Source organism: Dipodomys spectabilis, unplaced genomic scaffold (genome assembly GCF_019054845.1).
Source record: "Dipodomys spectabilis isolate Male_0828 unplaced genomic scaffold, ASM1905484v1 ptg000054l, whole genome shotgun sequence".
Classification (NCBI taxonomy): Eukaryota; Metazoa; Chordata; class Mammalia; order Rodentia; family Heteromyidae; genus Dipodomys; species Dipodomys spectabilis.
In genome coordinates, this window is record NW_024870731.1 from 29,416,055 (window position 1) to 29,443,445 (window position 27,391).

Sequence of the window (27,391 nt, forward strand, 5' to 3'; positions counted from 1 at the left end):
TTGACTCACACTTAGCAACTCAGGAGGTTGAGGTCTGAGGATCACGGTTCAAAACCTGCTCAGGCTGAAAAGTCCCCGTGAGAATCTTATCTCCAATTAACCATTCAAATACTGTAAGTGACACTGTTTCTCTAAGTGATAAAGCATTAGTCTTGAGCAGAAGAGCTCAAGGACAGTACCGAGGCCCTAAGTTCAAGCCCTATGACCAACTAAATGACTAAATAAATAAAGGCTGCCACAAAGACGCCCACACTTTTCTGGCAGCAGGTGAGGTCTATATCCCCTCCTTTTGAACATGAATTGGCTCTGTGAATGCTCTGAATAATATGACATAGATGATACTGTGCCAGTCTTTAGGCCCAGATCTCAAGAGACTGACAGCTTGTACTAACAAAGTTAGTTCTTTAGCCCTGAGCTCAAATAAGAACACAGCAAAGCTCTGGGATCAGTCCAGGTGCCCAAAAACTCACAAATAGTTACAGAAAATGTGGTCTATATCCATAAGTATGTATATAAACCTATATACACACAATGAGTATTATTCAAGATAATGGGTGGAACTGGAGATCATCTTGTTGAGTGACACAAGCCAATCTCAGAAAGACAAAAGAATCACATGTTTTTCAGTTACATGTGAATCCAAACATAATAGTAATGGTAATAATAGGAGGAGAAAGTTATTTAAAAGGAGGAGTTTTGCTGGTGGCAGGGAAGAGACATCAGAAAGGAGTGGGAAGAAGACAGAGTAACAGGTGAACTGGTCAAATTATGTTACATGCAGGTATGTAAATGTCACGATGGAACCTCTTGTACAATTAACTTGTGCTCATTTTTAAAAATGTTTAGTACAAGCATCCTGATAGCTAAGCCTAAGACTACACAGCCAGGCTGTGGAGCCAGCCTGCCAGACTCATGCGGACACAGTGGCATGTGGGCATGGGGGGGCGGGCCCTGGGACAGCTCAGATGCCTGCTAAGAGCCACCAAGCAACCCAGTCCACACAAAGCCACCACTCACCAGGCAGGTCAACATCCTGGCCTTGAACAACTGAAACACCAGCTCCCATTTTCATTGAAATGCTTCTCTCCCAAAGGATCTACTGTTGGAGAGTTCATTCCAGTTCACCAATCCACAACAGGCTCATCCATTTCCATGCCCTCCTCATTTCTCGATTTTTCAAAGGCATTTCTAACTCCCAAATTTATTGAGGCGTAACACATGAAACTATACAGATCAGATGACGCACTGTGATGATGTCATATACCTGTTGGGAAGTGAGGACCACAATCCTGGTCTGTGCCTTGCTGGCTGCCGTTTACCACTGGGCTACAAAATTGTCTCCCTCGCTGTGAAGCAAGCAGAATCTATGGCTCCATCTACTGCCCCTCGAGAGGTTGTGAGTCTTCCAAATGAATGTAACTACTTATACTAAGCAGTTTAGGGGTTGGTTTTGTCCAATAGTGCAATTGTCTATGTCATTCAACAATAACTACTCATCCAGACAATAACCCATCACTGCTCACAAGACCAGGGTACAGTGATAAATGGAGTGAATGGATTTGCGTGGGACCAGGCAATAAACAATTAAAATAAGTAAGATAGCTGGACACCAGTAGCTCACACATATAATCTGAGCTACTCACAAGGTTGAGATTTGAGGATTGTGGTTCAAAGCCAGCTAGGCAGGAAAGTCTGTGATTTCTTATCTTGTATTAACCACCAAAAAGCCAGAAGTAGAGCTGTGGCTGAATGGTAAAGTGCTAGCCTTGAGCACAAAAGCTCAGGGACAGGGCATAGGTCCTGAGTTAAACCTCAGAACTAGAAAAAAAGCTAAATAACAAATTAAGAAACAGGATAGACTTAAGTTATATCAAGGACAATAAAGAACAGAGTGTAGTGATCAGATTGAAAGTGGACAGGCAGAAGGAGTGGCCTTAGCTACAAAGGGTCTTCCTAAGGAAAAGGAAGAGTTTACATACTTGCTGGGCAAACATTGCCTCGGCTTTACAGATATAAAATCTCTCTTAGCCATTGTTCACAGAATTTGTCAATAGTTCTAATTGGTAGCTAACTGGATTAGAAATTCATTTCTGGGAGCTAACAGGATTAGAAGTTCGTTGTGTAACTTCTCTGCTCACTGACATGGTGGGAAAAGGTTAAAGAAGAAGAGACAGAGAGAAGCTGGGGGAGAGATAAAGGGGAGAGGGGCATGGGGTGGCAAGGGAGGACAGAGATTAGGGAGACAGAAACAGAGCAGATGATCTGATATCAGTGTCCCTCAGGGGACAAGAGAGTCTTCAACAAGCAGACTCAGAAATGAAGAGGCGGTGCTGACCTCAGTCCCAAGCCTGAATGAGGCCAGCCCAGACACATGGAGACCAGAGGAGCCAGATGATGAATGATGGACAGGACTATTATTGTGAAGGACCTACTGAGTGGTGACCCTTCTTCTCTCTCCCTGGGGCCTGCATTCATTTCTTCTGTTTATTTGCTTGCTTGCTTTTGTGCCTGTACTGAAAGAGACTCTCATGTTCCTACTTTTCTTTCTGGATCAGGGCTAGTGCTCTACCACGTGAGTCATGCTTCCAGTCCATCATTTTGAGGGTTAATTGGAAATGGGGTCTCACAGAGTTTTCTGCCTGGGCTAGCTTCAAAACACTGTCTTCCAGATCTCAGCTCCCTGAGTAGCTAGGATTACAGGCACGAGCCACCAGCACCAGATTGCATTGGTCAGTTTTGTACCAAGTTTGGGCTATTTCTGAGTAGAAGCCAGTAATAGTCTAGCTGTATCAGCAATTGGGATCCTGTGCCTATATGATTCTGGAGAGAACACCCCACTGACCTGTTCCTCTTCTATCACCCAACTCCATGCCCTCCGCTCAACCAGCTAAGACATGGGGTAGAACGTACAGCTTAACAACTCTCCCCAAACCCCCACTTAAAAATTTGGAACTGCACTGGCCAAGCTCAGCTAAAATAAAATAAAATAATAAAACCACATTACACACCCATGATCAATATTTAAAATTTAGTAACCCTGAATCCTTACTTATTGAAAGTGATTAACAAAGTTTCCAAAACAATGTCATCTACTCAAAAGAAAAGAAAACAGCCATACTGAGACATTAAGTTCTTGTGAGTGAAGACAGACGAAGAGGAGGAGGAGGAGGAAGAGGAGGAGAGGGGGGAAAGAGAGAGAAAGAAAGAAAAGAAGGAAGGAAGGAAAGAAGGAAGGAAGGAAGGAAGGAAGGAAGGAAGGAAGGAAGGAAGGAAGGAAGGAAGGAAGGAAGGAAGGAGAAAAGGAGGGGAAACATCTCATATTCAAGATGAGACCATTTAATCCTTTTGGATCTAAAACTCCTTCATGTTTCCCAATAATGTTCTGACATAATTCTTCCTTAATAAACTCTTCTCCTTTCTCAGGAAAACTGAGGGCTCTTCAGCTAGAAACATGAATGTTCGATTGTGATTCATTTGAATCTTTCCCAAGAATGTGGTAATGATGTACAAAGCAACTGTGATTTCTGAACAAGCAAGTGATACTTCCATTTGCAATGTCACACACATATAAAGTTGGACTGTCACAATGTTTTCTCTCTATTAGCCTTAATTACAATTATTATCTACTACAGAATTAAGGATAGAATTTTCCCCCTCTATTCTAAAAATAATCCTTGCCTCCTGAATAGACATGAGGCCATTGTGTTTTGAATTCACGGGAGTCTGACTCAGTAATACCCATCTCTCTCTCTCCCCTTACAATCTAATCTATTTTAAATAATAGTTTAAATGCATGACTTATCTCTTTTTTTTTTTGTTTGCTTTCCCTAGAACACTTCATGTTTCCTTGTCTACTTCCTGGGAGAGATTTCTTAATTGCTAGGTGAATCTCATTTCTCCTTTTATCCAGGTGGGACTCGCAAGAGGAGAGCTAGCCTACCCTACCCAAGACAGTCCCCATTGGAACATTTTATACTACCTTTCACTTATGCAACATAATAAGCACCTCTCTGTGTTTTCCTTCAGCCTCTTAGCATCTGTTTTCCATGGTGTAACACTTCATTAGTTATCCATTTCAATTATAATATCTATGGATATTATAGTAAATACATCTAGAGTGGTTAAGAGTATAGAAGACCAGCCAGGCACCAGTGCCTCACGCCTATAGTCCTAGCTACTCAGGAGGCTGAGAGCTGAGGATGGCAGTTTGAAGCCAGCCCATGTAGAAAAGTCTGTGAGACTCTTATCTCCAATTAACTACCAGAAAACCAGAAGTGGTGCTGTGGCTCAAGTGGTAGAGTGCTCACCTTGAACAAAAATGCTCAAGGACAGTGTTTAGACCCTGAGTTCAAGCCCAACAACTGACCGAAACAAAACAAAACAAAAAGTATAGAAGACAGCCCAATGTTTGTTAACTAACATCACTACTGGAAGTCATAGTACTTGGCTTAGAGAATACAGAAGAAAATAGGGCAGCCGGACGGACGCTAGTGGCTCACACCTATAATCCTAGCTACTAAGGAGGCTGAGATCTGAGTATCGCAGTTGAAAGCCAGCCCAGGCAGAAAAGTCCGTAAGACTCTTATCTCCAATAAAAAAAACCACTAGAAAACCAGAGGTGGTGCTGTGGCTCAAGTGGTAGAGCACTCGTCTTGAGCTGAAGAGCGCAGGGATAGTACCCAAGCCCAGAGTTCAAGCCCCACGACTGACAAAAAAAACAACAAATAGGACATAATTCCTATCTCATATTCAAAATTCATCCAGTCGACTGCTATTTACTGAGTCCCTACTATTTGCTAGGCATTATTTGGGATATAACTATGGAAATTCTCAACCAACAATAGAAAATGAAAATGTAGAGGATGTCAGATAACTGGGATTTTTTTAATAAAGAATTATAAAGCAGTGTGTAGGAAGAGAGGACATACACAGAGACATCAAAGCAAAGCACCCCATGAAACGGAAGGGTTCCAGCTAGAAAGAATGTCCCAAACAGAGAAGAGATGGGCCTAAGAGAGCAGCGTTCTCTGAGAAACAGCAAGAAGGTAAATGAGGCCGGACACAGCAGCACAAAGAGAGGGGAACGATGGGAAATGGAGCCTGCGGCACATCTGGGATCCGAGGTGGACACAGCCCCGGACTAATGACTTCACAGGCCATGGGAAACACCTGGAAGGTGGCCCACAGAGTGACAGACATCTCCCTCACTGACGACCATCTGTGTGCTCACTACTTGCTCTAGTGAGTTCTCTGTACCCAGTGGGAAGCTGCCTAGTCTTTGCTTCTTGGAATCGCACTGTGCAGAATCGAGAAGTCAACACATTTGTTCTTCCAAGCCTGGCCAACGAATGAATGAGCTCACCCTCTGAGATGGTTCACTCCAATAGGTTCTTCTTGCTGTTTTTGACTGGAGGAATTTACGATTTGTTTCTTTTCCTCATTTTCAAAGAAAGTGCACCAACAATTCCATCTTCACAAAAGTCACTTTTAAGCTTCTGGAATGGAGTTTTAAGGAGTAAGAACTCCAGTGAGATCACCAAGAATCAATTACACCTTCCCAACACAACAGCTCTATGCCTCCCCTGTAACTGTCTGGATACGCACCAATTCACTCTCAAGTAACTCAATTCAAACAACTGAGCTTCCAAGCCCACAGTACAATAAACATTGTAACAGGGAATAGTGGAGCTCTGATCACCAGAACACTGACTGGGGTGAGTAATGGACGAATAGATGAGAGCTAAGCAAGAAAATAGCAGAACCTAAGTCTCAGTGAACTTACTCTAGGCGCTACTACTCAACTCTGGGTGCTGGTCAACTCGCCAATATCAGCCAATACCAAAGACTTGAATGTTGTTGGAGATCTTCTGATTTATCATAGAAGAAACAGTTTAGCATCATCTAGATTGATGTGGCATCTTCTAAGCAAAATAGCCAAGTTTATGCAAAATAGCTACGTTTCGGTATATAACAGGAATATATTCACCTGCTCCAGCCGTAATGGGAAGAAAACTCAGTCAGTTGCTAACACTGTATCTATGTTTCTGAAAATCAACTTTTCACTTAATTACACCAATGTTACAGAAGTATAACATCTAAACCTTCCATTATTAATAAAAATGAAGTACAACCCCAGAGGGTAATGGGCCAAGAGAGAATAGATGTCATCTGCATTATAATGTACCATCTTCATAAAGATGGAACGAATAAACAGAGGGTGAGTTCTCCCCGCATCCCTGCCCTAGCCTCTTCACTATCAGACACAGTTTTGGCACAAGTAGTTATGACCTATGGATACAAACAGATTCCTCCAGAGAGCTATGGTTTTCCTTACAAAGGGCCAGACTCCCATTCCATGTGCTTTTTTCCCCTGTGCCCTCTCTTGTGGTTCCTGCCTGGAATGTAGACAAGGTTTGGAAAACTACAATAGCCATCTTGCCAACCCAAGGACAGAGGTCTCAAGCTAAGATGGCAAGGCAGAAGGGGAAATGGAGCACATGTCTCTAAACAGCTGTCCCAGCTCTGGACTGCATTCCTTTGTACTCTGAGGAAAATCTGGGTGAACTGACTAAGCTACTTAGTTGAAGTGAAAGTAATCCTAAATGAGTAGCACGTCACACCCAACCAACAAGAGTGGAGTTGAAGCAAGACGGGTATGGTGGTATATGCCTACAGTTTTAGCGCTGAGATGGTAAAAGCTGGTAGATGTAAGTTTGAGGCAAGGCTGGACCACCATGTTTCTAAAGACCAAGGTGTCACTGGCCTACCTCATGCTAGAGCGCGTGCCTGGCATGTGTGAGATCCTTGGTTTGCTCCTAGATCTAGAGGTAGGTAAATAAGTCAGCAAATAAATAAATAAGCAAAGAAAACTAAATAAAAGCAGAATGAGAGAAGAGAAGCTTTAGGCGGCTGTATCTTTCCATAAACATTTCAAACTAAGAATGATATATAATGATCGAGGCCCTGTCCGTGTTTAACTTTGGCAATGGTGGGGTTTGAACTTAGGCAGACGTTCTACCGTTTGAAGTTACGGACTCAGCCTTTCTAGCTTCTATTATTTCTCCAAGAGAGTTTTGTTTTTTGCCCTGGACCTTAATCCTATTAACGCTTCCCACAGAGCTGGAAGGACACACACATGCCCTCAAGTCCAGCTTGGAGTTGAGAGAAAAATCTCATGACCTTCTGGCCTCGCTGACCTCATGTGACAATCCCCCCAATCTCAGCCTCCAAAGCCTCTAGCATGAGCCACTGCCTCTGGCTTTTATGTCATTTTTAATTCATGAAACAGGAGGTCATCCTGAGTGTTGATGTCTAATACAGCTCATTGGAATGGTCGTCTTTTTCCTCGTTATCCCAAGATTAAGAGGTTCTAAATATTTTCCAGAATTTTCCAGAATCTTCTCTTGATCTATATGTGGACTACAGTCTCTTGAGCTCTACTTGCAACTCATTAGACAGTGTCTTAGAAGAAACAAACGTTATAACTTTCTTAGGTGTCATTGTCACCCTGGCAAAGCTGAAGGAGGAATGTCCTGAACAGGAAAGCAAGCATTACAGGTGCCATATTCATTGTAGCACCATTCATCCTGAGAGAAGTTGCTGGACCCAAGTCCTAACTTGCACAATCCTATGGGTGGCATAAGAACCATAATTATGCCTCAGTCCTACATAGGGAGACGTGAGCAGGAAGGAAGACACAGAATCAAGCACGTCACCCCCTGATGAAGCACCATAGTGTGGAGAGGGAAGATGAGTTCCAGCATGAAACTGGAGCCACTGGAACCTGAGCTCTGCCGCCACTGGCCGAGTGAACTTGGGAAAGCAAAGGTGCATGTGCAAACAGGAGACAATAAGAAAGAGACCTCCAGGATTGGGAGGACAGTAAGGAGACAATGCTCAGGGTGAAGGATTGCTGTTCATAGTTCTGTAATGAGAATTACCAGCCACCGAACCAGACTCATCATCGTGTGTGAATTTGATGTAAACTTCTTGAGCAGGCTACTTATGATTAGATGTCCAAAGTGTGGCAATCTGTCCCCTTCCATAGCAGCGCTCAGTGGCCCCTGACAATGTGTGCAAAGTCTCCGTGACTCTGCACGTAGCCATGGCTGAAGACACAGAGCCCAAATGTCATAGTGTCTCCAGTCTGAAGGATACAAGGGGCTCTTACTGAAGGCACTCAGAGAACACTCTTCACGGCCATCAGAAACATGCTTAATCACCAACATTACAAAAGGCTTCATGAACTGGGGGGAGAAATGAAGTCAAGAATCCAATGTAGACCTGACAAAATTAAGAAGAGGGAGGGAAGGGGTGGGTAGGGGCGGGATGGGTGAGAAGGTGGAAAGGTGTGACAATGGATCAAGACACATTGCATTCATGAACGGCTTTGCTAAATGGCAACTCTTTCCTACAACCACTTCAAGATAATTAGAAAAGGAAAACTATGTTCAGCTTTAAAAAAAAAAAATGAATTGTTCCACTAGCGTATCATCACCTCAAAGTCAGTGAAAGAGAAAGGCGTTGTAAGATGCAAACCCTGTTCAAGAATTTCGATGTTGAGTTTTCCTTGGGGGTCCTCCAACGGAGAGGCCTCATGGAGGACCCCAATGTCAGCACCCCATAGCTTTGCAAGCTAACCTCCTTGGCAGAGAAGAGCAGGGGGTCTGGGGGCTGTCATAGTAGCTGAAGAAATGCACGACTTAATGTTTGAGTCTTGCACAGAGGACAAAATGATGAACGCAGGCCAAGGTGCTTTTATTTCCACCCATCATCCGGGTATTCCAGGCTGACTTCTCGTTTCTCCATCGGCTGTGAAACACCACACGGCACCAACACCAGCCAGTGAGAGCGATCCTCTTCCTCCCTCCCCGGAGTGTCTGACCCAACCACTGCAGCCATCAGTGTGACACAAGGTATCGCTGCTGCCCCAGGCAGGGCGCGAAAGCCATCCTGTTAAGTGATGTGATTGGTATAGAATGACACACTACTCGCTTATACATGAGAGCAAAATGCTCAGTGGAAAGGCTTGGTGTCTATATGAATCACAAGATGGTATCTTACCAGCTTGCAAAATATCCATTTTGTAGTTATGAATGGTAACATGAGAAGGAACGACACAATGAGCCCAATGCAGCTGCTACAGTCAACGACACCCATGTGAAATACAGACGTCGCCCCTTGCCTATCTCCGCTGATTCAAAAACAAAAGGAATTCTCCTTTTTGGAGCTGATGACATGGCTAGCATGAGTACATGCTCAGAGCTGGACAGCAGCACACCCACGCATAAGTCAGCAGAATCCTCATACATAGCAAACCTCCCAAGTGGGCAGTGCTGCGGTCCCGGTGCCAGGAAATCAGAGCTCAGTGAGGTTAAGTAACCTGCACACAACCTGTGCTTCAGTTCCAAGTTTGATCCTGAGGACAATGTTTCACTACTGGGCTATAAAGTGACAAGGCACCTGAAACGTGAAATTAAAAGATTTTGTGTTATTTGTATCTTCAGTCAAAACTCTCAAACTCCGTTCAAAGTCAAAGACACTGACAACAAAAAAAGTGGGAAGTAAATAGAGAATGAAAAAGCCTCTCACTGTGGGGCGGAGGGCGTGTGCACTCAGCAGTTGTAAGACAGAATAAAAACAAAGTGTTAAAATAATGATGACACAGACACTGTCTGGTAGCTCCCACCTGTAATCCTAGCTACTCAGGAGGCTGAGATCCGAGGCAGGAAAGTTGGTGAGATTCACATCTCCAATGAACCACCAAAAAGCTGGACATAGAGCTATGGCTCAAGTGGTAGAATGCCAGCATTAAGCACAAAAGCTAAAGGAAAAATGCCCATGTCCTGAGTTCAAGCCCCCAGAGCCAGTACCAGAGAGAGAGAGAGAGAGAGAGGTGGTCATTCTAGTGGGACATGATTATAAATTGCCTACTGTGTCAGGGGACCAGTAGAAGGGAGCAGGGGTAAAGGAGAGGGTAATTAGGGGGTGAAGGTGGTTGAGAACTTTACATATGAAGACAACATAATGAAACCCACCAGTATTTGGGAAAGCAAAGAGAGAAGAGAGACGGGTGTTAAGGGAACACTGCGGTGTGAACTTGTTCATAGCACTCCTGTGCAGCTATGGAATAACCACAATAAAATGCCCTTGTATTATTACTGATTACTAATAAAAAATAATTACCAAGAAAACCCTCAATGTTCCCTAAATCCAGACTATTTATATGAAATCATGTCAATTACAAGTAATGCAACCAATTCAAATAACACTTCTTAGCCAGGTGTCCAGTACCTGTAACCCTATTTACTAAGGAGGTAGAGATTGGGAGGATGGAGGTTCTCGGATAGCCTGGGCAAATGTTCATGAGACCTGCCCCCCCCCCACACACACACACATCTCAACCAATCACTGGACACAGTGCCACACACCCATCATCCCTGCTACCTCAGAGCCTGGGATCCAGAGGATCAGAGTTCAACCATGGCACTTAAGCCAATAAGCCTGAAACCTCAGCAAAAGCTGGGCATGGTAGTTCACCCCTGCCATTCCATCCACAGCACAGACAGACAGACAGTCAGACAGACAGACAGACAGATAGATAGATAGATAGACAGACAGACAGACAAGCAGACAAGCAGACTGACAGACAAAAAGCTAGACCCTATCTCAAAAAATAACCAGAGCAAAGAAGGCTAGAGGCATTGTCAGGTGCTAGATCATGAAGCCTTGAATACAAACCCCAGCATAAAACAAAAACAAAAACAAAAAACCGTGTTAAGAAAGAATAAGTGCCTTATGAACATGTCACAATGAACCTCATTATTTTGTGTAGTTAATATATTACTATGCATTAATTTTAGAAAATTCTCTGTTTAGGTGCCCGTGGCTCACACCTATCACCCAAGCTACTTGAGAGGTTGAGCTTACAAAGCCAGCCTGGACAGAAATCCCTTTTCAAGACCTCTTCCCTAACAAGTTCTGGGCACAGTAGCACACACCTCTTACAGCCATCACAGGAAGCATAACACATACCACCCGGGCATGCGCACCCAGGCCAAAGGCACAGCCCTACCTCAAAAGTAACCAGCACAAAAAAGAGCTGGAAGCATGGCTCTGCAGTGGGGTACCTGTCTAGCAAATGCAAGATCCTAGGGTTTAAACTCATGGGGCGGGGAGGGAGGAGGAGGGGGCCACGGATATAATCTGGCCCCAAAAAGCATACCTATAGAGCTAAATGACCTAAACATTAACAATTCCTTCTTTAGCCACTGGGGAAAACTTGAATTCTCCCAGCATCTCCACCCCACCCCCAAGACATTTAACCTGTTTCTTAATTCCTGTCTTTAGCAGCGAAGTTTTCTTTTGGTCAGGTAGAAAATGACCTTGCTGGTTCTATTTATTATTTAACAGAACTCAAGTCTCCCAAATCCCTGTCGTAATCCATAATAAAACAGAGCGAGCAAAACTTAATCGGCTGTAAATGTACAGTAGTTAGCATTCACCAGAAAAATGCTAATAATATTTCCAGAATGCCATTTCTCTTCCTGGCCTTTTGACCAACTTGGTTAATGGACTGAGACTCAGGAAATAATAGAAATAATTTAGGCTGAGTGCTTCTCAACCAGGAGTCAACCTTGAGGTAAATTGCATCCAGGTAATCATGGCCTAGCTACTGCCCAAGAAAGAGGTCTGGTCAAGAGAGCTGAGTACCACAGCCTCTCCTGCCCAACAAGACTCTAATACGTCAAGCACAGATGTAAATATGCACCATTTATTTGCTAAACCTCATGTCCTTGAGAGAATACTACAAAATTAGTTAATACCTCATGCCTGTATACGATGATTGAATCCTATGGCTTACAAAATTTTCTAGCTAGACACTGATAGCTCATGCCTATAATCCTAGCTACTCAGGAGGCTGAGATCTGAGGATTATGATTAGAAACCAACCTGAGCAGGAAAGTCCATGAGACTATTATTATTATTATTATTATTCATTGAGGGGCTTGAGCTCAGGGCCTAGGCACTGTCCCTGAGCTTTTCTGCTCAAGACTAGCACTCTATCACTTTGAGCCACAGTTTCACTTCCAGTTTTCTGGTGATTAATTACAGGTAAGAGCTTCACCTACTTTCCTGCCAGGGCTGGCTTCAAACCACGATCCTCAGATCTCAGCCTCATGAATAACTAGGACTTCAGGCATGAGCCACAGGTGCCTGGCCCCCATGAAATTCTTATCTCCAATTAATAATTAAAAAGCTAGAAAGGGTAGATTGCTAGCTAGCCTTGAGCAAAAAACGCTCAGGGACAGCACCCAGGCCCTAAGTTCAAGCCTCAGGCTTGGCACCACAAACACAAATTCTAAAACATACTGCAAGAGCACAAGACTCACTTGATCTGAGAACTGCATATGCTAATAATCATTAAGCAATGACCCTAAAGCTAAGAGAGTCACAGAAATTATTTTCCAAAACACTTGCCTTTAAAGTCCTTTCTTCCAAGAAAAAAAAAATCACAGCTTCTGAGCCCATCAAGCAAAATGGACACTATGTTTTACTATCTGTTGAGTTTACCTGTAGATTTATAGGCACATTGTAATTGTTACAAATGAAGGACACCATACAACCTACATTTCATTGGGTCTGGCTTACTTAGTATAGTTTTTTTCCAAGTCTTTCCATTTCCTTATAAATGGGGCAATGTCATTCTTTCTGATAGAAGCATAGAATTCCATTGTGTATATATACCCCATTTTCTTGATCCATTCAACTACTGGTAGGCATATGGGTTGGTTCCATATCTGTGGTAAATAATTCTGCAATAAACATGGTTGTGCTGATGGCCTTAGTGGCCTGGTTTGTCATCAATTGGATAAATGCCCAGGAATGGGGTTGCTAGGCTATAGGAAAGCTCTGTTTACATGTGGACATGATACGTTAAACAGGACTATAAGCATTCACACAGTGAGACCAAAAGAAGATATTTTTAGGAGAACATCACAGGGGCTCAATAACTATGTACATAGCTATACATACATATAAAATGATGCCTATCAAATGAACTTCAAGAAATGGAAACAAGAGGTTTTTTTATTTTATTTTTTGTGGGGTTTTTTTTTCCCCTTTTTGTTGCTGGGGTTTTTTATTTGTGCCTTTTGTCCTATATGTAATATAGGAGTGTGTGTGTGTGTGTGTGTGTGTGTGCGTGTGTGTGATTTGGTGGGACAAAGGGTGAGCTAGTTCAGCAGTGGTATTCTCTTGACAGTATGTTGAAAATGAACAATACAATTTGAGTGGCGGGAGAGATTGGGAGAAAACAAAGGAAGAGGTGACACTGTTCAAAAAGAAATGTACTTGGGCTGGGAAGGTGCTGGTAGAGCGCTTGCCTTGCATGCATGAGGCCCTGGATTCGATTCCTCAGCACCAAAGCTGGAAGTGGCACTGTGGCTCAAGTAGTAGAGCACTAGCCTTGGGCTGAAGAGCTGAGGGACAGGCCCAGGCAGAAAGAAAGAAAGAAAGAAGGAAGGAAGGAAGGAAGGAAGAAAGAAAGAAAGAAAGAGAGAGAGAGAAAGAAGAGAGAAAGAAAGAAAGAAAGAAAGAAAGAAAGAAAGAAAGAAAGAAAGAAAGAAAGAAAGAAAGAAAGAAAGAAAGAAAGAAAGAAAAGAAAAGAAAGAAAGAGAAAGAAAGGAAGGAAGGAAGGAAGGAAGGAAGGAAGGAACTCAATACCTGGCTTATGGGACTGTAGCCCCCCCCCCACATCACCCTTACAATAATTTTTTTTTTAATAGACACTATGGTCAGCCACCTGCTGGCATTTGGGGACAGTAAATACGAGCCCTCTCCAAGGCTCAGAAGTCACTCCTCAGTGACACTGACTAGGTACTATAATGAAAATGAACTTTACCACTGGGGGTGGGGGGAAGGCTGGGAAAGAATGAGGGAGGGGTGACACTGTTCAAAAAGAAACGTACTTATCACCTGATTTCTGTAACTGTAACCCCTCTGTACCTCATCTTTACAACAAAAGGGAGAGAGCAAGACCGACAGACAGACAAGACAGAGAATTGAAAGAAAGAAATCACTCCTGTCTGTCCATCCCAAGGAAATTCCAGAAGAGTCCACCCAGCTTTGGTGTGGTGGCTCCGGCTTGCCTCTGTGGGGCTGGCGGGGAGCTGGTGGAGCCTGGTGCACAAAAGGCGGGGGGGGGGGGGGGGGCGGCTCCCCACTGGGTGTGGAAAACTCACTTTAAGGGGGGAGAAATATCTGATTAGCCTCCATCGTAGCTCCCTTAATGCGTTTATTGAAATCTAAAGTCAATCTTCCTTCCCAGGCACCTCCGAACACAGAAAGAAAGAAGCCATGCTTGGTAAGAAATGTATGCATTATCCTGCCCATGTAATTGTAACCCCTCTGTACAGTATGTTCACAAATAAAATAAAATAAAATAAAGAAGCCAGCTCCCCCCAGCCTTTAGAAACTCCCTCCCCAACAGACAGGGCCCAGTGGTTCCCCCAGAATCGCAGAGGCCCTGCCTGCCCAGGCGGTCAACAAGCAAAAGAAGTGGGCAGAAAACAGCCAAGCCGTGGATGGCTTGCTGGTGATGGGAAATGCACGGGAGACTGGGCAGGGCACTGACCGCTCACAGTATGGGGGGGGGGGGGGACAGAGATATTGACATTAATTCTGACATTAATTCTCCACTGCCACGTTGCCCTAACCACTGCTGTTGAAAGCTGGACCTATTTTTCATCTTCTCCCTTTCCACAGCTCTTTTTTTTGGGGGGGGAGAGGCAGGAGGTGAGCTCACCCCCCAAAAAAAACACATGACCACCCCACATCTTCCCTGTGAGGAAAGGGTGCCAGGCATGCCCACAGATGCCACCAGCCACCTCTCCCAGGATTGGGCACTTGCTAAGGGCAGGTAGGTGGGCATGGTGAGGCCTACAGAATTGTCAGAGCACACACAGTCACAGAATCAAGCTGGTTGGTTGCATTACAATTCCCCACCTGGGGGGGGGGGGCCTGTGAGATGGGGGAGGGGAAGAGCAGGTGAGAGGACCCCACACTCCTTCCCAGGAAAACTAGCCTGAGGCTCAAAGAGGTGAAGGCGCTTTGCCCAGGGTCCCAGGGGGAGGGTTTGCAAATCCTCGAGCATCCTCTGATGTTACGTGAAATAAAGGCCTCCCAAAATACTGGGTGATTTTTTTTTAGGATAAAATCAACAGCTACTTCATGTTTTTGCTCATGATTGGCTTAGCAACATCACGTGGAAATGTGAGAAACCCCCAGTATTTCAGGATCATCACAAACTCAACACTTAAGAGGACTCGAATCCAGGTCTTGATGACTTACCTCTGTTCTGATGTAGCACACACCAGAGAGCCAGGCTCTCATTGGAAAGAAACTGGAGACTAGTCCAACAAGCACTAGAAGAGATGACCTCCCCCACCGCAGACATGAAGCAATGAGATGCTTATTTCTGCAGGAGACAGACACATGTGTGTGTCTGTGCACCTACAAAATCCTAGCCACCAAAATGTTAACAGAGCCATTTTGTGGGTGTTTCCAATTTCTACCTGAAATGTAGAAGCACACCAGCTACAAAAGTAGTGGGCAGGCACCCATGGCTCACACCTGTCATCCTAGCTATTCAGAAGGCTGAAATCTGAGGTTCAAAGACTCAAAGCCAGGCTTAGCAAGAGAATCTGTGGAACTCTTATTTCCACTTAACCACTCAAAAGCTGGAAGTGAATCTGCAGTTCAACAAGTAGAGAGCTAACCTGGAGCACAAGAGCTAGGGGACAACACCCAGGCCCTGAGTTCAAGTCCTAGTTACACACACACACACACACACACACACACACACACACACACACACACACGCACACAGAGTAATAAGGGTGATGGCTGATTTATCTTTTCATACTCACAATATTATTTCCTGTTCAATATGTTTGGATAGCAACAGCTCAAGCACAAACCATCCCCAATAGGAAATCCTGTAGAATGACCACAGGACTCAGGGGTGGGGAGGGAATTCAGCCTGTTCATCTGCTCCCTTCTCTAAGTCAATTCCAACCAGGCTTAAAGGCTTCCTCTTCAAAGGTGTTTTTTTTAAGCTATCCACAGAAAACAAGACATTCCACCTTCTATGGTAGAGGAGGAAGACAGAGATCTTGGCTTTGTGCTGCTCCAGGAACAACCAGGTTGACCACCAAATTGTCCCAGACTGCCTTGGCCCTGGACTGCCAGCAGTCACCCCAGGCCAGCCATGAACGACGGGCAAATGCGCTGCTTGTGGATTTCATTTCATATTCATAGTGCTTCGTCCTCAAAGAAACTTCTCAGTTGCTTCACCTCTCACTTTGGGATCCTGTTCGTCCCTCCACAATAGGTCAGACCAAAGAACATGAGACCGCTTGGTTGTTCTGCTCATATACACCCCATCCATAACATGCATGGAGCACAGTGGTAGCGCTGAACTGTAACTATTGTACATTCAGTCTTCCCATGGCCAATCAGTCTTTTTTAATGTGTGTCTCCTCAATAACACCATTTCTAGTTTACAAATCTGAGACCACCAGATGGGCCACGACATTCAAACTGTCCACGTTAGGAGCCAGGAGAGCACAAAACCCCCTGTCCCTTCCTCCCTGCCTCTCTCTGCTCTTCCCACTTCTGCGCTCCAGTGATTCTCCTTCCTCCGTGGAGCGGAGGATCCGGGTGGCCTTGGACAGCAGTGCCACGCAGAGGAGATATTGACCCGGGGCATTGGACCCTCAGCTGGCAGCTCTGTTCCATGAGGTGAAATGCACTGATTCTTCTCCAGGATAAGGAGACTCTTGTAACCACCCTGCTCAGTATTCAAAGACAACACACAGCCCATTCCACCTCTGAGACTGAAAAGATGAGGGGAGATAGAGCCCCATGGGTTGGGAAAGCCCAGTTAGTAAGGAAGTACAGCTCTGCCCTCCGCCAGCAGGCCAGCCTGCCCCTCCTTCCTTCCTCCCTTCCTTCCTTCCTCCCTTCTTTCCTTCCTTCCTTCCTTCCTCCCTCCCTCCCTTCCTTCCTTCCTTCCTTCCTTCCTTCCTCCCTTCTTTCCTTCCTTCCTTCCTTCCTTCCTCCCTTCTTTCCTTCCTTTCTTCTTTCCTATCTTCCTTCCTTTCATTCTTTCTTTCCTATTTTTCTTCCTTCCTTCTTTCCTTCCTTACTTCCTTTCTTCTATTATTCCTTCCTTCCTCTCTTCCTCCCTTCTTTGCTTTCTTCCTTTCTTCCATCCTTCTTTCCTTCCTTCCTTTCTTCCATTAATCCTTCCTTCTTTCCTTGCTATCTTCCTTCCTTCCTTCCTCTCTCCCTTCTTTCCTATCTTTCTTCCTTCTTCCCCCCTCCCTCCCTCCCTTCCTTCCTTCCTTCCTTCCTTCCTCTGTCCTTCCTTCCCTCTTTCCTTCCATGTAGACAAGTGAAGCGCACTCCTTCCCCAGGCCTTTTGGAGCCCCGCCTTGCCCGGCCCTGCGCTGGGACTCGCCCTTGAGGATGAAAGGAAGGAGCAGGTCCCCGCCCTCTCACATCTGTGCTTTCCCTTTTATTTCAAAAGTCAAGATTATGGTGAGCCTGACCATAAGGCAGTGGCAAGAAAATAAATAATAATAACGTGGGGCGCAAAGAGGAGGAAAGGCTGTGTCCGGACAGGAGAGGCCAAAGCAAGCGAGGGAGGCGACTCCCCCAGGCTGTCCGAAGCCTGGGGCAGGGGCCGCCCTTGTAGCTGCAATCTCTGCTCTCATTCGGGCAAGCGAGCTGCAGTACCACTGCCGCAGAGACTGGTTACCACTCAGGTCAAACAGCAGCTTGACACGAGCTAGCTCCTCACCTCACCAGAGGTTCTCATCTTTGCCTACAGATCTGAACACATGCCAAGGCCCTGGCCAGGTGAAGCAGTGCCCCGGCCCCCTCCACGTGAGGCTGAGATGAGGGCTGGGGTGCGGCCTCCAAGGGAGGACCGTCGGGTGACACTTCTCCAGCATGCCCCGAACATGGGCTTCCTAACCCACCTCGCTGTTCCCTCGTTCTCTCATTCATGCACTGAGGTGCCCACCCAGGAACATCTACATGCCATGCCTAATGAGTGGGCCAGAAGAAAGGAAGACAGAGGAAACTGTGGGGTGATATTATAATGACACTGTGAGTTTTCACCCCATAAGGTAAATGCTGATTGGTGCTTAAAGTAAACTTCCTGGCTAGGTAGCTTTTAGACTCACTAGCCAACATCATCACTTGACACACACACACACACACACAAGCATGCATGCATACATACGTTCATATGCACACATACACATTCAGAGTGTAACTGACCCACAAAGATGCAAATATCATCATTTCAAGAAAGCAACAGGAAGACCCAACTTGATTAGTTCACAGGAAGGACTAACCACACCTTAAAACATGAACTATTTACATACAATAATGTGAATATATGGAACTAAAGAAGTGCGTCTAAAAAAGACAATGCATTAGTAAAATTGATTCCACTCGGTTTGTTTACTGTGTCTATAGAACATTTGGAATTATGTATGGTGCTCTATTTGGTTAGCCTAAGCCTCGCCTGCCCTCTAGTGGCAAGATATAGGCAGTGCAAGAAAATAATTGTTCAAAATTGCATACAATTAATTCATTTTAACCTGCCACCTAAAGATAGCAGTTTACACATGCAACTTCATCGTTGTCAAAATTAACACATTACAGTTACATTCACCAAAAGAAAAACCTTCCTAAAATAGAAGTTATGCTGTCTACCCAATCGTTATCTTTAAATGAAATAGTTCCTTGTGAAAAATTAGATCTAAACTAGTTCAATTGAATGTCCCCATGAGGTACAGGAATGCACACCCAGGGCTTTCAAATTTTCCATCCTAAATTAAAACTAGCACAAGGCACCAAAACATGCTCACAACATACATGTTTTGCAGAATCACACCTATAACCTTAACCACTCAAGAGGCTGAGCTCTGAGGATCACAGTTCAAAGCCAGCCCCAGCATAAAAGTCCTCCTGAGACTCTCACTTCCAATTAACCACTCAAAAAGTCCACAAGAATCTTATCTCCAATAAACTACTCAGAAAAATCAGAAATGGTGTTGTGGCTCAAGTGATAGAGCACTAGCCTTCAGCACAAAGAGGCTCAGGGACAGCACCCAGGCCCTGAGTTCAAGCCCCAAGACAGGCCAAAAATAAAAAATAGAAACATTGGCTGTTATTCATTGGGTACTTGCTAGACAAACACAGTGCTCAGCTCACCAATTCCTCATTGCCTCTCTACAATGAGTATTTTTATTCTGCTTTATAAGCCTCACTTCATAGAAAACACTGGGTCCTAAAGAGGTTTCAGAACGCAGCCAGTATGAAAAGATGGAGGGGGATGCCTGCCATTCCTGCTTTCCTCTGGTCCCAGGGGTGACAACGCCCTATGTCTCTGAACATCTGTGGCGTCGTGAAACCAGGGCCCCGCTCACCCGCTTACCCAGGCAGGGTACCACCACAGACCTCCCATAATCCTTCACGTTCACCCAGGCCCTGGACCAGCGAGGCATCTTCCACAGCAGATCCTACTCCAGACAAGCTGGTAAAGGACGTACATCACCCACATCATCCTGTGTCATTCCCCCCCACTGCCCCCCCAAACTCCTCCCCCTCAGTCCCATGTTGGAAAAGCCCTTTGTGCCTGCTTTCTTAATAAGAAGATGCACTCTTACCAAACGCAGGTACAGCCACACACACACACACACACACACACACACACACACAGTCTCACCATACCTTGGGTGAGTTGTCAAACTCATCCGCATCTCTATCCATGGAAACAGCATCCATTTGCTTCTTGCTCACCGTGTTAGTCCTTGTGTGAACCACTTCTTACTTCACACTCCTTCCAACAACCCCACACAGAAGGTGGGCATGGATCATTCATTTTACAGACAATGAATCAGGGGCTAAGTGACCTGGATAGGTCACACAGCCCAGATGTCGCAAAACCAGACTTTGGGTTGACTCCAGACCCCTCAGCCTTGATTTCCTCTTACACCCCGCTGCCGCTGGGTTCCCGTTTCCCAGTGTATAGCACTGAGATCGAGTATATTAAACAGCCTGTGGGGGTCACGGCATGTGGCAAGAGAGCCAAGCCCAAGAGCTGAGAAAATAAACCTGGGCCCTCCCGGTGACTAGCCCCACAATTTCCCAATTCCCTCAACTCCACTGGAAAAGCAGCTACATCTGTCTTTCCACAGGCAAAATCAGAAATTGTTCAAGTATGCAGAGAGCCCCAGGAATAAGTCTCAAGGGTGTTCAGAGCCTACCATGTCCCCAACCTCCTCAGGTCTACACAGGAGAGTTTATATTTTGGAAATCTGCTGGACATACGGGGCGAGTTGTAACTACTCACCTCTGATATTGTGGTAGGAAGGTATTGAGAGACAGTAAATACACAGATGGGCATGGCTGTGTGCCAATAAAACTTTATTTATAAAAAAAAAAAAAAAACAGGGCTGGGAAGGTGGCTCCGTGGTAGAGCGCTTGCCTTGCATGCATGAGGCCCTGGGTTCGATTCCTCAGCACCACGTAAGCAGAAAAAGCTGGAAGTGGCGCTGTGGCTCAAGTGGTAGAGCATTAGCCTTAAGCTGAAGAGCTGAGGGACAATGTCCAGGCCCAGAGGTCAGGCCCCACAACCAGCAAAAAGAAAAAAGAATTTTAAAGACATTCTAAACAGTGAGTCAGTTTCCCCCAGGGCAGGTGGAGTTTCTGACACCTCGCAAGCCAGTTCTTCCCACTGCGCTGCCTCTGCTGCCCTCTTGTGGAGAAACATGGTGCTGACAGGCAAAACCCAGGAGGCAGAAGCACAGGTTAGAAATCGCAATTCATACTGGCTTTCTTTCTCTCTCCCTCTCTCTCCCTTCCTCTCCCTCTCGTTCTTAATGTACAGAGGGGTTAAAGTTACATAAATCAGTTAATGAGGACAGTTCTTTTTAAACAGTGTCGCCTCCTCCCTCATTTTCTCCCAGCTTTTTTTTTTCCTTCCTTCCCACCAAGTTGTATAATTCATTTCCAACACAGTGCCTAGTGACTACCACTGCTGAATTACTGGCTTCCCTTTCAGACAATCAATCCTGCCTATTGGTCTCTTTGCCGCTTCCCCTGACTTCACCTTCTCTGTGGTTTGTAACTACAGCAGAACAATTTGTGCTTTCCTGTCCAATCGACATGGTGGAGGGAATTCTGAAACAATACAAGGAGACCTTTGTGCTTTGTAATTCTCTTAACACCCTACTTCTAGACTCTTGTACAAAGTAGTCACTGCCCTGTGCCTTAAGGAAAGATTTTGACCAAGCATCCTGGGAAAATTAGGTATAGTTTTCTCTTTCTCTAATTTTTTTTTCTTTTGTGCCAGGACTGGGGCTTGAACTGAGGGCCTGGGCACTATCGCTTAGCTTTTTTCACTCAAAGCCGGCTCTGTATTACTTAAGCCACAGCTCTACTTCCCACTTTTCTTGGAGGTTAATTGGAAATCAGAGCCTCACAGCCTTTCCCACCTAGACTGGCTTCAAACTGGGATCCTCAGATCTCAGTCTCCTGAGATTAGAGGTGTGAAGCGCAGGTACTTGTCCCATTGGTATTTATCCCTCTGGGCCATAGTTTGTTACTACAGAAGATCTATATGTGTTCTCCTGTCTAATCAACATGGCTGACAGAATTCTAAAAAACAACACACGTGGCCTTTTGTGCTTTAACATGCCTTAAAATCTGACTTCTGGACTCTTGTAAAAGCTCATCATCCTCCTATTCCTTAAGGATAAATTCCCACAAACCATCCTGGAAAAATCTATATTTAAAAGAAATATACATCTCAATAAATTAAGTTTATTTGCTGATCCTGGGGCTTGAACTCAGGCCTGGGCGCTCTCCCTGAGACTCTCTGTGCTTAAGGCTAGCGCTCTACCACTTGAGCCATAGCACCACTTCTGGATTTTTCTGTTTATGTGGTGTGAGGAATTGAACCCAGGGCTTCATGCATGCTGAGCAAGCACTGTACCATTCAGCCACCTTCCCAGCCCCAATTAATTCAATTTTTAATCCACACTCAACAGCCCTCATTTCTCAAAATGGTGCTAGGCTCCCGCCAGCTTCCCTTCTGCCACTGTCTTCATTAGCTTGGTGGAGACGGAGCTGAAAACGCCCTGGCCATCCAGGACCTCTATTCATCTAAGCCATAAGAAGGCCCAACAAACTCCTCACGGGGGTTTCCTGGGGGCTCAGGTCCAATCGCTGGTCAACCCAGGCTCACGGCCCCAGGGACAGTCAGCAGCCTTTCTTCTATTACCCTCTTCTACACCCTCCTTTAGCCAGGCTGCCGGAGATCCACCCACAGTGGAGTGCGAGTCTGACTGAGGTTTCCCAGCTCCCCAGCTGCCAATCCCCACTGTGCAGATCCTCATCATCCTCGGAGCACTGCCCTGAGAAGAAACTGCCACGTGTGACTGCGGAGACCAACGCAAGTCTTCTGATGGCCACGACAAACCCTTGTACCACAGAAAGAGAGTGGTGGGAAGGGAGGAGAGCAGGAAGGATCGGGAGCAGCATGCTCCAAATCTTCCAGGGTCCTCAATATACAAAGAGCACTCACAAAATAACAAGCACACCCGATAAAGCCCACAGGAGAAAAAATGGGTAGAGGATACGATGGTTTAAAAAGATGCCACTGATCAAGAGGGGTTGCCCGTATAAATTGCTTGCTTTTGTGAAATAACAAAAGGAGAATTCAATACAATACATATCCTAACAACTTTTAAGAAGAGCGAGGGAAGGGGTGGGTGGGGAGGGGTGGGTGAGGTTGTTGAACGGAGTAACGCTGATCAAGACTCACTGCGTTCATGAACTGCTTTGTCAAATGGCAATTCCTTTCTTACGACGACTCCAGGAGAATAACAATATTCAAAAAGCCATACGAATAGCTCATTGATATATCAAGCAAGCCCTTAGTCAAAAAGAGATGACATCACCACAATACGATGATGTTTCCCTTACATTACTGGCAAAAAATTTAAGGTGTGATAATCATACTAAGAGTAGCAGCTGGCATGAAAATAGGTATTATCATCCTCATTGCCATAAGCAGAATGCACACAACATCTGCAGGAAACCTCAGCACGCTTGAAATGGACATCGCACCCGGACGCTGATGGCTCACGCCTGTAATCCTAGCTACTCAGGAGGCTGAGATCTGAGGATCCAGATTCAAAGCCAGCCCAGGCAGAAATACCCATGAGACTCTTATCTCCAATGAACCACCAGAAAACTGGAAGTGGAGCTCAACGTGGTAGAGCACTAGCTTTGAGCAAAAATGCTCAGGGACAGCACCCAGGCTCAGAGTTCAAGCCCCATGACCCACAAAGTACCTCGTACTGTCTGAGGCTACGGAAGCTCAGCAAAGCACAAGTTCTAGCATGTTCTAGGCCACACCAGAAAGTCCATGCGACTCTAGAAATTCTAGTGTACAACCCTCATTTCTCTAGCAGGACAGAGCAGGGCTTTGCCCAGACCCTTCACCATCCCTGCTGGAGGTCACACTTGAGCTGATAAAGAAGCTACCATTTGCCTTTCTCCAGTCTCCAACTCCAGTGGTAATGTAGATTCAGCCAGTGTTCTGATTTGCCCAAATCCAGTGGGGTGTGGTGCAAAGCGAGGCTTGGCACACAGATGAAAATGCAAAGTTGGGTCATGTCCTCGGTTCTTCTCCTCATCTTCACCCCTTGCAGCCTGGTGCATGGAAACCTGGAAATCCACGGTCGATAACAGAGCCCATCGGCCACGTTCTGCCTGTGGCCTCACGCAGAGGACCTCCTGCACTGGGAGCCACTGATGTGGAGGCCACAGATGAAACTAATGACCTCACACATGGTCTTCCCTGAACAAAGCCATCAAAAGGCCCAGGACACCACGCCACGCCAGCAGCAGCCAGACCTCCACAGCAGCCAAACGCCATCGATTTTATGCTGATTCCCTGAAACTTCAATCATTATTTTTCTCATCTTCTTCGAACTGTTTCTTGAGGAGGGAAAATGGAGTTGTGAGAGGTTTAAGAAATTATCTTGAGCTGACAATTACAGCCAGGCCTAACGTATCGGAGTAAGGACAGCTCGGAGCTCTCACAAAAAGCTTTGCAAATGCAGACCTCTACTTCTGCCACGTACCCAATTTAAGGTTCACATGTAACTTGGGTTTTTTTTGCCAGTTCTGGGACTTGAACTCAGGGCCTGGGTGCTGTCTCTGAGCTTTTTTTTTCTCTCTCTCTCAAGGCTAGTACTCCACCACTTGAGTGGCAGACAGCTCCATCATAAGGCCGGTACTGGTGGTTCATACTTGTCATCCTGAGATCTGAGAATGATGTTTCAAAGCCAGCCAGGGAAAGAAAGATCATGAGACTCGTATCTCCAATTAACCACCAGAAAACCAGAAGTGGCGCTGTGGCTCAAGGTGGCAGAGGACTAGCCTTAAGCAAAAGAGCTCATGGAAAGTACCAAGGCCTTGAGTTCAAGCCTCACCATTGACAAAAAAAAAATCTCATAGACTTTCCTACCCAGGCTGGCTTCAAATTATGATCCTCAGATCTCAGGCTCCTTGAGTTGCTAGGATTTCATGAACCACCAATGCCCAGCTTAGATGACAGCTTTAATTTGTCCTTTAAAATTAAGCAATCCAGACTTCATGGGTGGCTCAAATGGCACAGTACCTGCTTAGCAAGCACATAGCTAGGCAAAAAAAAAAAAAAAAGTAAATAAAAGGACAAGTAAAATAAGCAATCTAGCCTAGTCAGTAAGGGAAGCACATCTTTACTCCCAGTTACTAGGGACACTGAGGCAGGAAAATTGTTTGACCCTGGGAGTTTGGGACCAGCATGCACAACACAGAGCCCAGCAAAACACTACCTTTAAAAAAAAAAAAATGAAGAAAGAAAAGAAAGAAATTCACCGGCAAGTTCCCTGGAAATTAAATGATCAGAATGACTGCAAAACTTCAAATACAATCTATTGTAAGTCTTTGTGCAAAAGTTACCACTGGCCTTTTCTTTCTTTTATTAAGCGTATTAATTACTCAACATCTTTCTCCACATCTCAAATGAGTCTTAAATTATCTGAATACTTCTTTTCAGTACAGCCCTGTGTTAAATGAGTCTCGCCCATGTTTCTCTCCCTAAGCAAGGGGAGGGAGCATGTGGGAGCTCGTGCAATGCACACACACACACACACACACACACACACACACACGTGCATGCACATGCACGCCTACACACAGCGCCAATGGTTTTCTGGTTGTTTTCTTTTTTCCTTTGGAAAAAGCAGCCATAAAAAAAAGTAATACTGAGAAAGATCTTGAAAAGACACCTAGAAGCATACTGCTCCAGCATCTAGCCAATACCCCCAGCTTTACTTCCAGCATCTTCTGCCTACTTGCTCACCATGCTAAGCTTGTGTGGATTACCTGCTGGAAACAGGCACGCTGAGTTCTAATGGGGTTTTATGCATTGAGCTCGGGGGGCGCACAAGAAGCTTAAAGGCCTGAGGGCTCACCTGTGTGTCCCCGGAGGTGGTAGCTGGAGGCAGACATCAGCTTACAGCACACCATTAGCACATAGGCCAGAAAGAGCCAATGGAACAGCAACACCGACTTCGTGTAGACTCTCATCCTAAGGAGAGACAGGGCTGAGTCAGGGCAAAGCCAGAATGCCAGGCTCCTGGAAAATGCAGCCTGGGAAGTAGGGAAAAGAAGTCAACAGCCGGGGCTGGGAAGGTGGCTCAGTGGTAGAGTGCTTGCTTTGCATGCCTGAGGCCCTGAGTTCCATTCCTCAGCACCACATAAGCAAAAAGAAAAAAGCCGGAAGTGGCGCTATGGCTCAAGTGGTAGAGCGCTAGCCTTGAGCTGAAGAGCTGAGGGACAGCGCCCAGGCCCAGAGTTCAGGCCCACGACTGGACCAAAAAAAAAAAAAAAAGAAGTCAACAGCCTCCATACCCCACTGGCTTCGCCCCAAGGTAGCCGGAAGCCAAGCAGACTTTTCTCTGTGCTGAGCAGTAACTCAGCTCTCCACAACTACCTTATATACAGAGTGTTCCATCTTAGGTACTCAGGAGGTTGTGATCTGAGGCCTGGGGTTGGAAGCCAGCCCAGGCAGACTCTGATCTCCAATAAACAAACAAACAAACAAAAAAAAGCCAGAAGTAGAATTTTGGTTCAAGTCATAGAGTGCCAGCCATGAGCAAAAAAAAAAAAAGTGGGAGCTCACTCAAGACCTTGAGTTCAAGCCCTGGCTCCAGTAAATAAGTAAGTAAGACAATAAAGGAGTTTTCCAAGTTAGCACCACGCCTTGGTGAAAAGTCTACTTGTGATTCACCAAGGCTCCAGTTCAGCTGTTCTAACAGAACATGGTGGTTAGATTCCATATTTTTAAAAATACACACTGCGAGTTACGGTCAAGTAAAAGTTGACATGGTTTTAGTATGTGAAAGGATCCATGGAGATGTTGGAGTCATGGTCCAGGAGCTTCTTGGGTTCTTTGATTGTCAATTAACACCCTCTGGTTTAAGGAGGACGGGCCTCGTAGTCTACTCAACCAACTTCCAAGTTTAGGGAAGACAACAGATTGAAGAGGAGGGGAGGAGAAAGGAAGAGGAAGGGAGGGGGTGGGAGGGGAATAGGAGGAGGGGAGGGGAGGAAGAAGGAAGGGAAGGGGGAGAGAGTCAACTCTTGGACACTCGGGGTCTGCAAACAATCATTTCACCTTGGAGACTTCATCAGAGATGGTCCCAGTCCAGCACAGTTAGTCCAGCACGTATTTTGGCGCCATTCCAAATTTCCATTTGTAGCAAGGACCCATTATTTTGGCAGCTCCAAAAAATAAACCAATATGATCTTAGCTTGGAAGACCTATTTTGAAGAAGACACAACAAAATGAAGAAAAGAAAAACAAGAATCAGTTTGCATTTTAGCATTTAAACGAAACTGAGTTCCAGCAGGAAAATAATGGGTTCACCAGGATGCTTATTGTTTCTAACAAGTGGGAGACAGTCCAATGCTTTCTATGAAAAGTGTTCCATCGTGAGGAAATTCTGGATACTTCTCTCATCCCCTGCTTCGTGCAACAGAGTTTCAGTGCAGAAGTGTTCACAGCAGCAAAGGTATGACAGAGAGCCCCAAACCATACAACATTCACCAGGACGTCTTTCTCCCTGCTTCATTGACCATTGGATGAAGTCGAAATTCAGCACCATCTGTTCCCAAGAGATGATGTAACTTATCCAATCTCACGGAGCAGTGGAGAACCACCCTGAAGACCCTAATTCTGAGATCCAGG

General features: G+C 45.4%; 1 protein-coding gene across 1 annotated transcript in view; it reads right to left on the reverse strand.

Annotated features, from left to right (window-relative positions):
• The window catches only part of Tafa4 (TAFA chemokine like family member 4), a 105,605-nt gene extending 78,722 nt beyond the window's left edge, over window positions 1-26,883 (reverse strand). Inside the window, exons 1-2 of the mRNA XM_042680109.1 lie at window positions 26,819-26,883; window positions 25,614-25,729 (exon numbers count right to left, since the gene is read on the reverse strand). Coding sequence (XP_042536043.1) covers window positions 25,614-25,729; window positions 26,819-26,832 — 130 coding nt within the window. The 5' untranslated portion in view covers window positions 26,833-26,883. The remainder of the gene's footprint in view (window positions 1-25,613; window positions 25,730-26,818) is intronic.
• Between the last annotated feature and the right edge of the window lie 508 nt (window positions 26,884-27,391).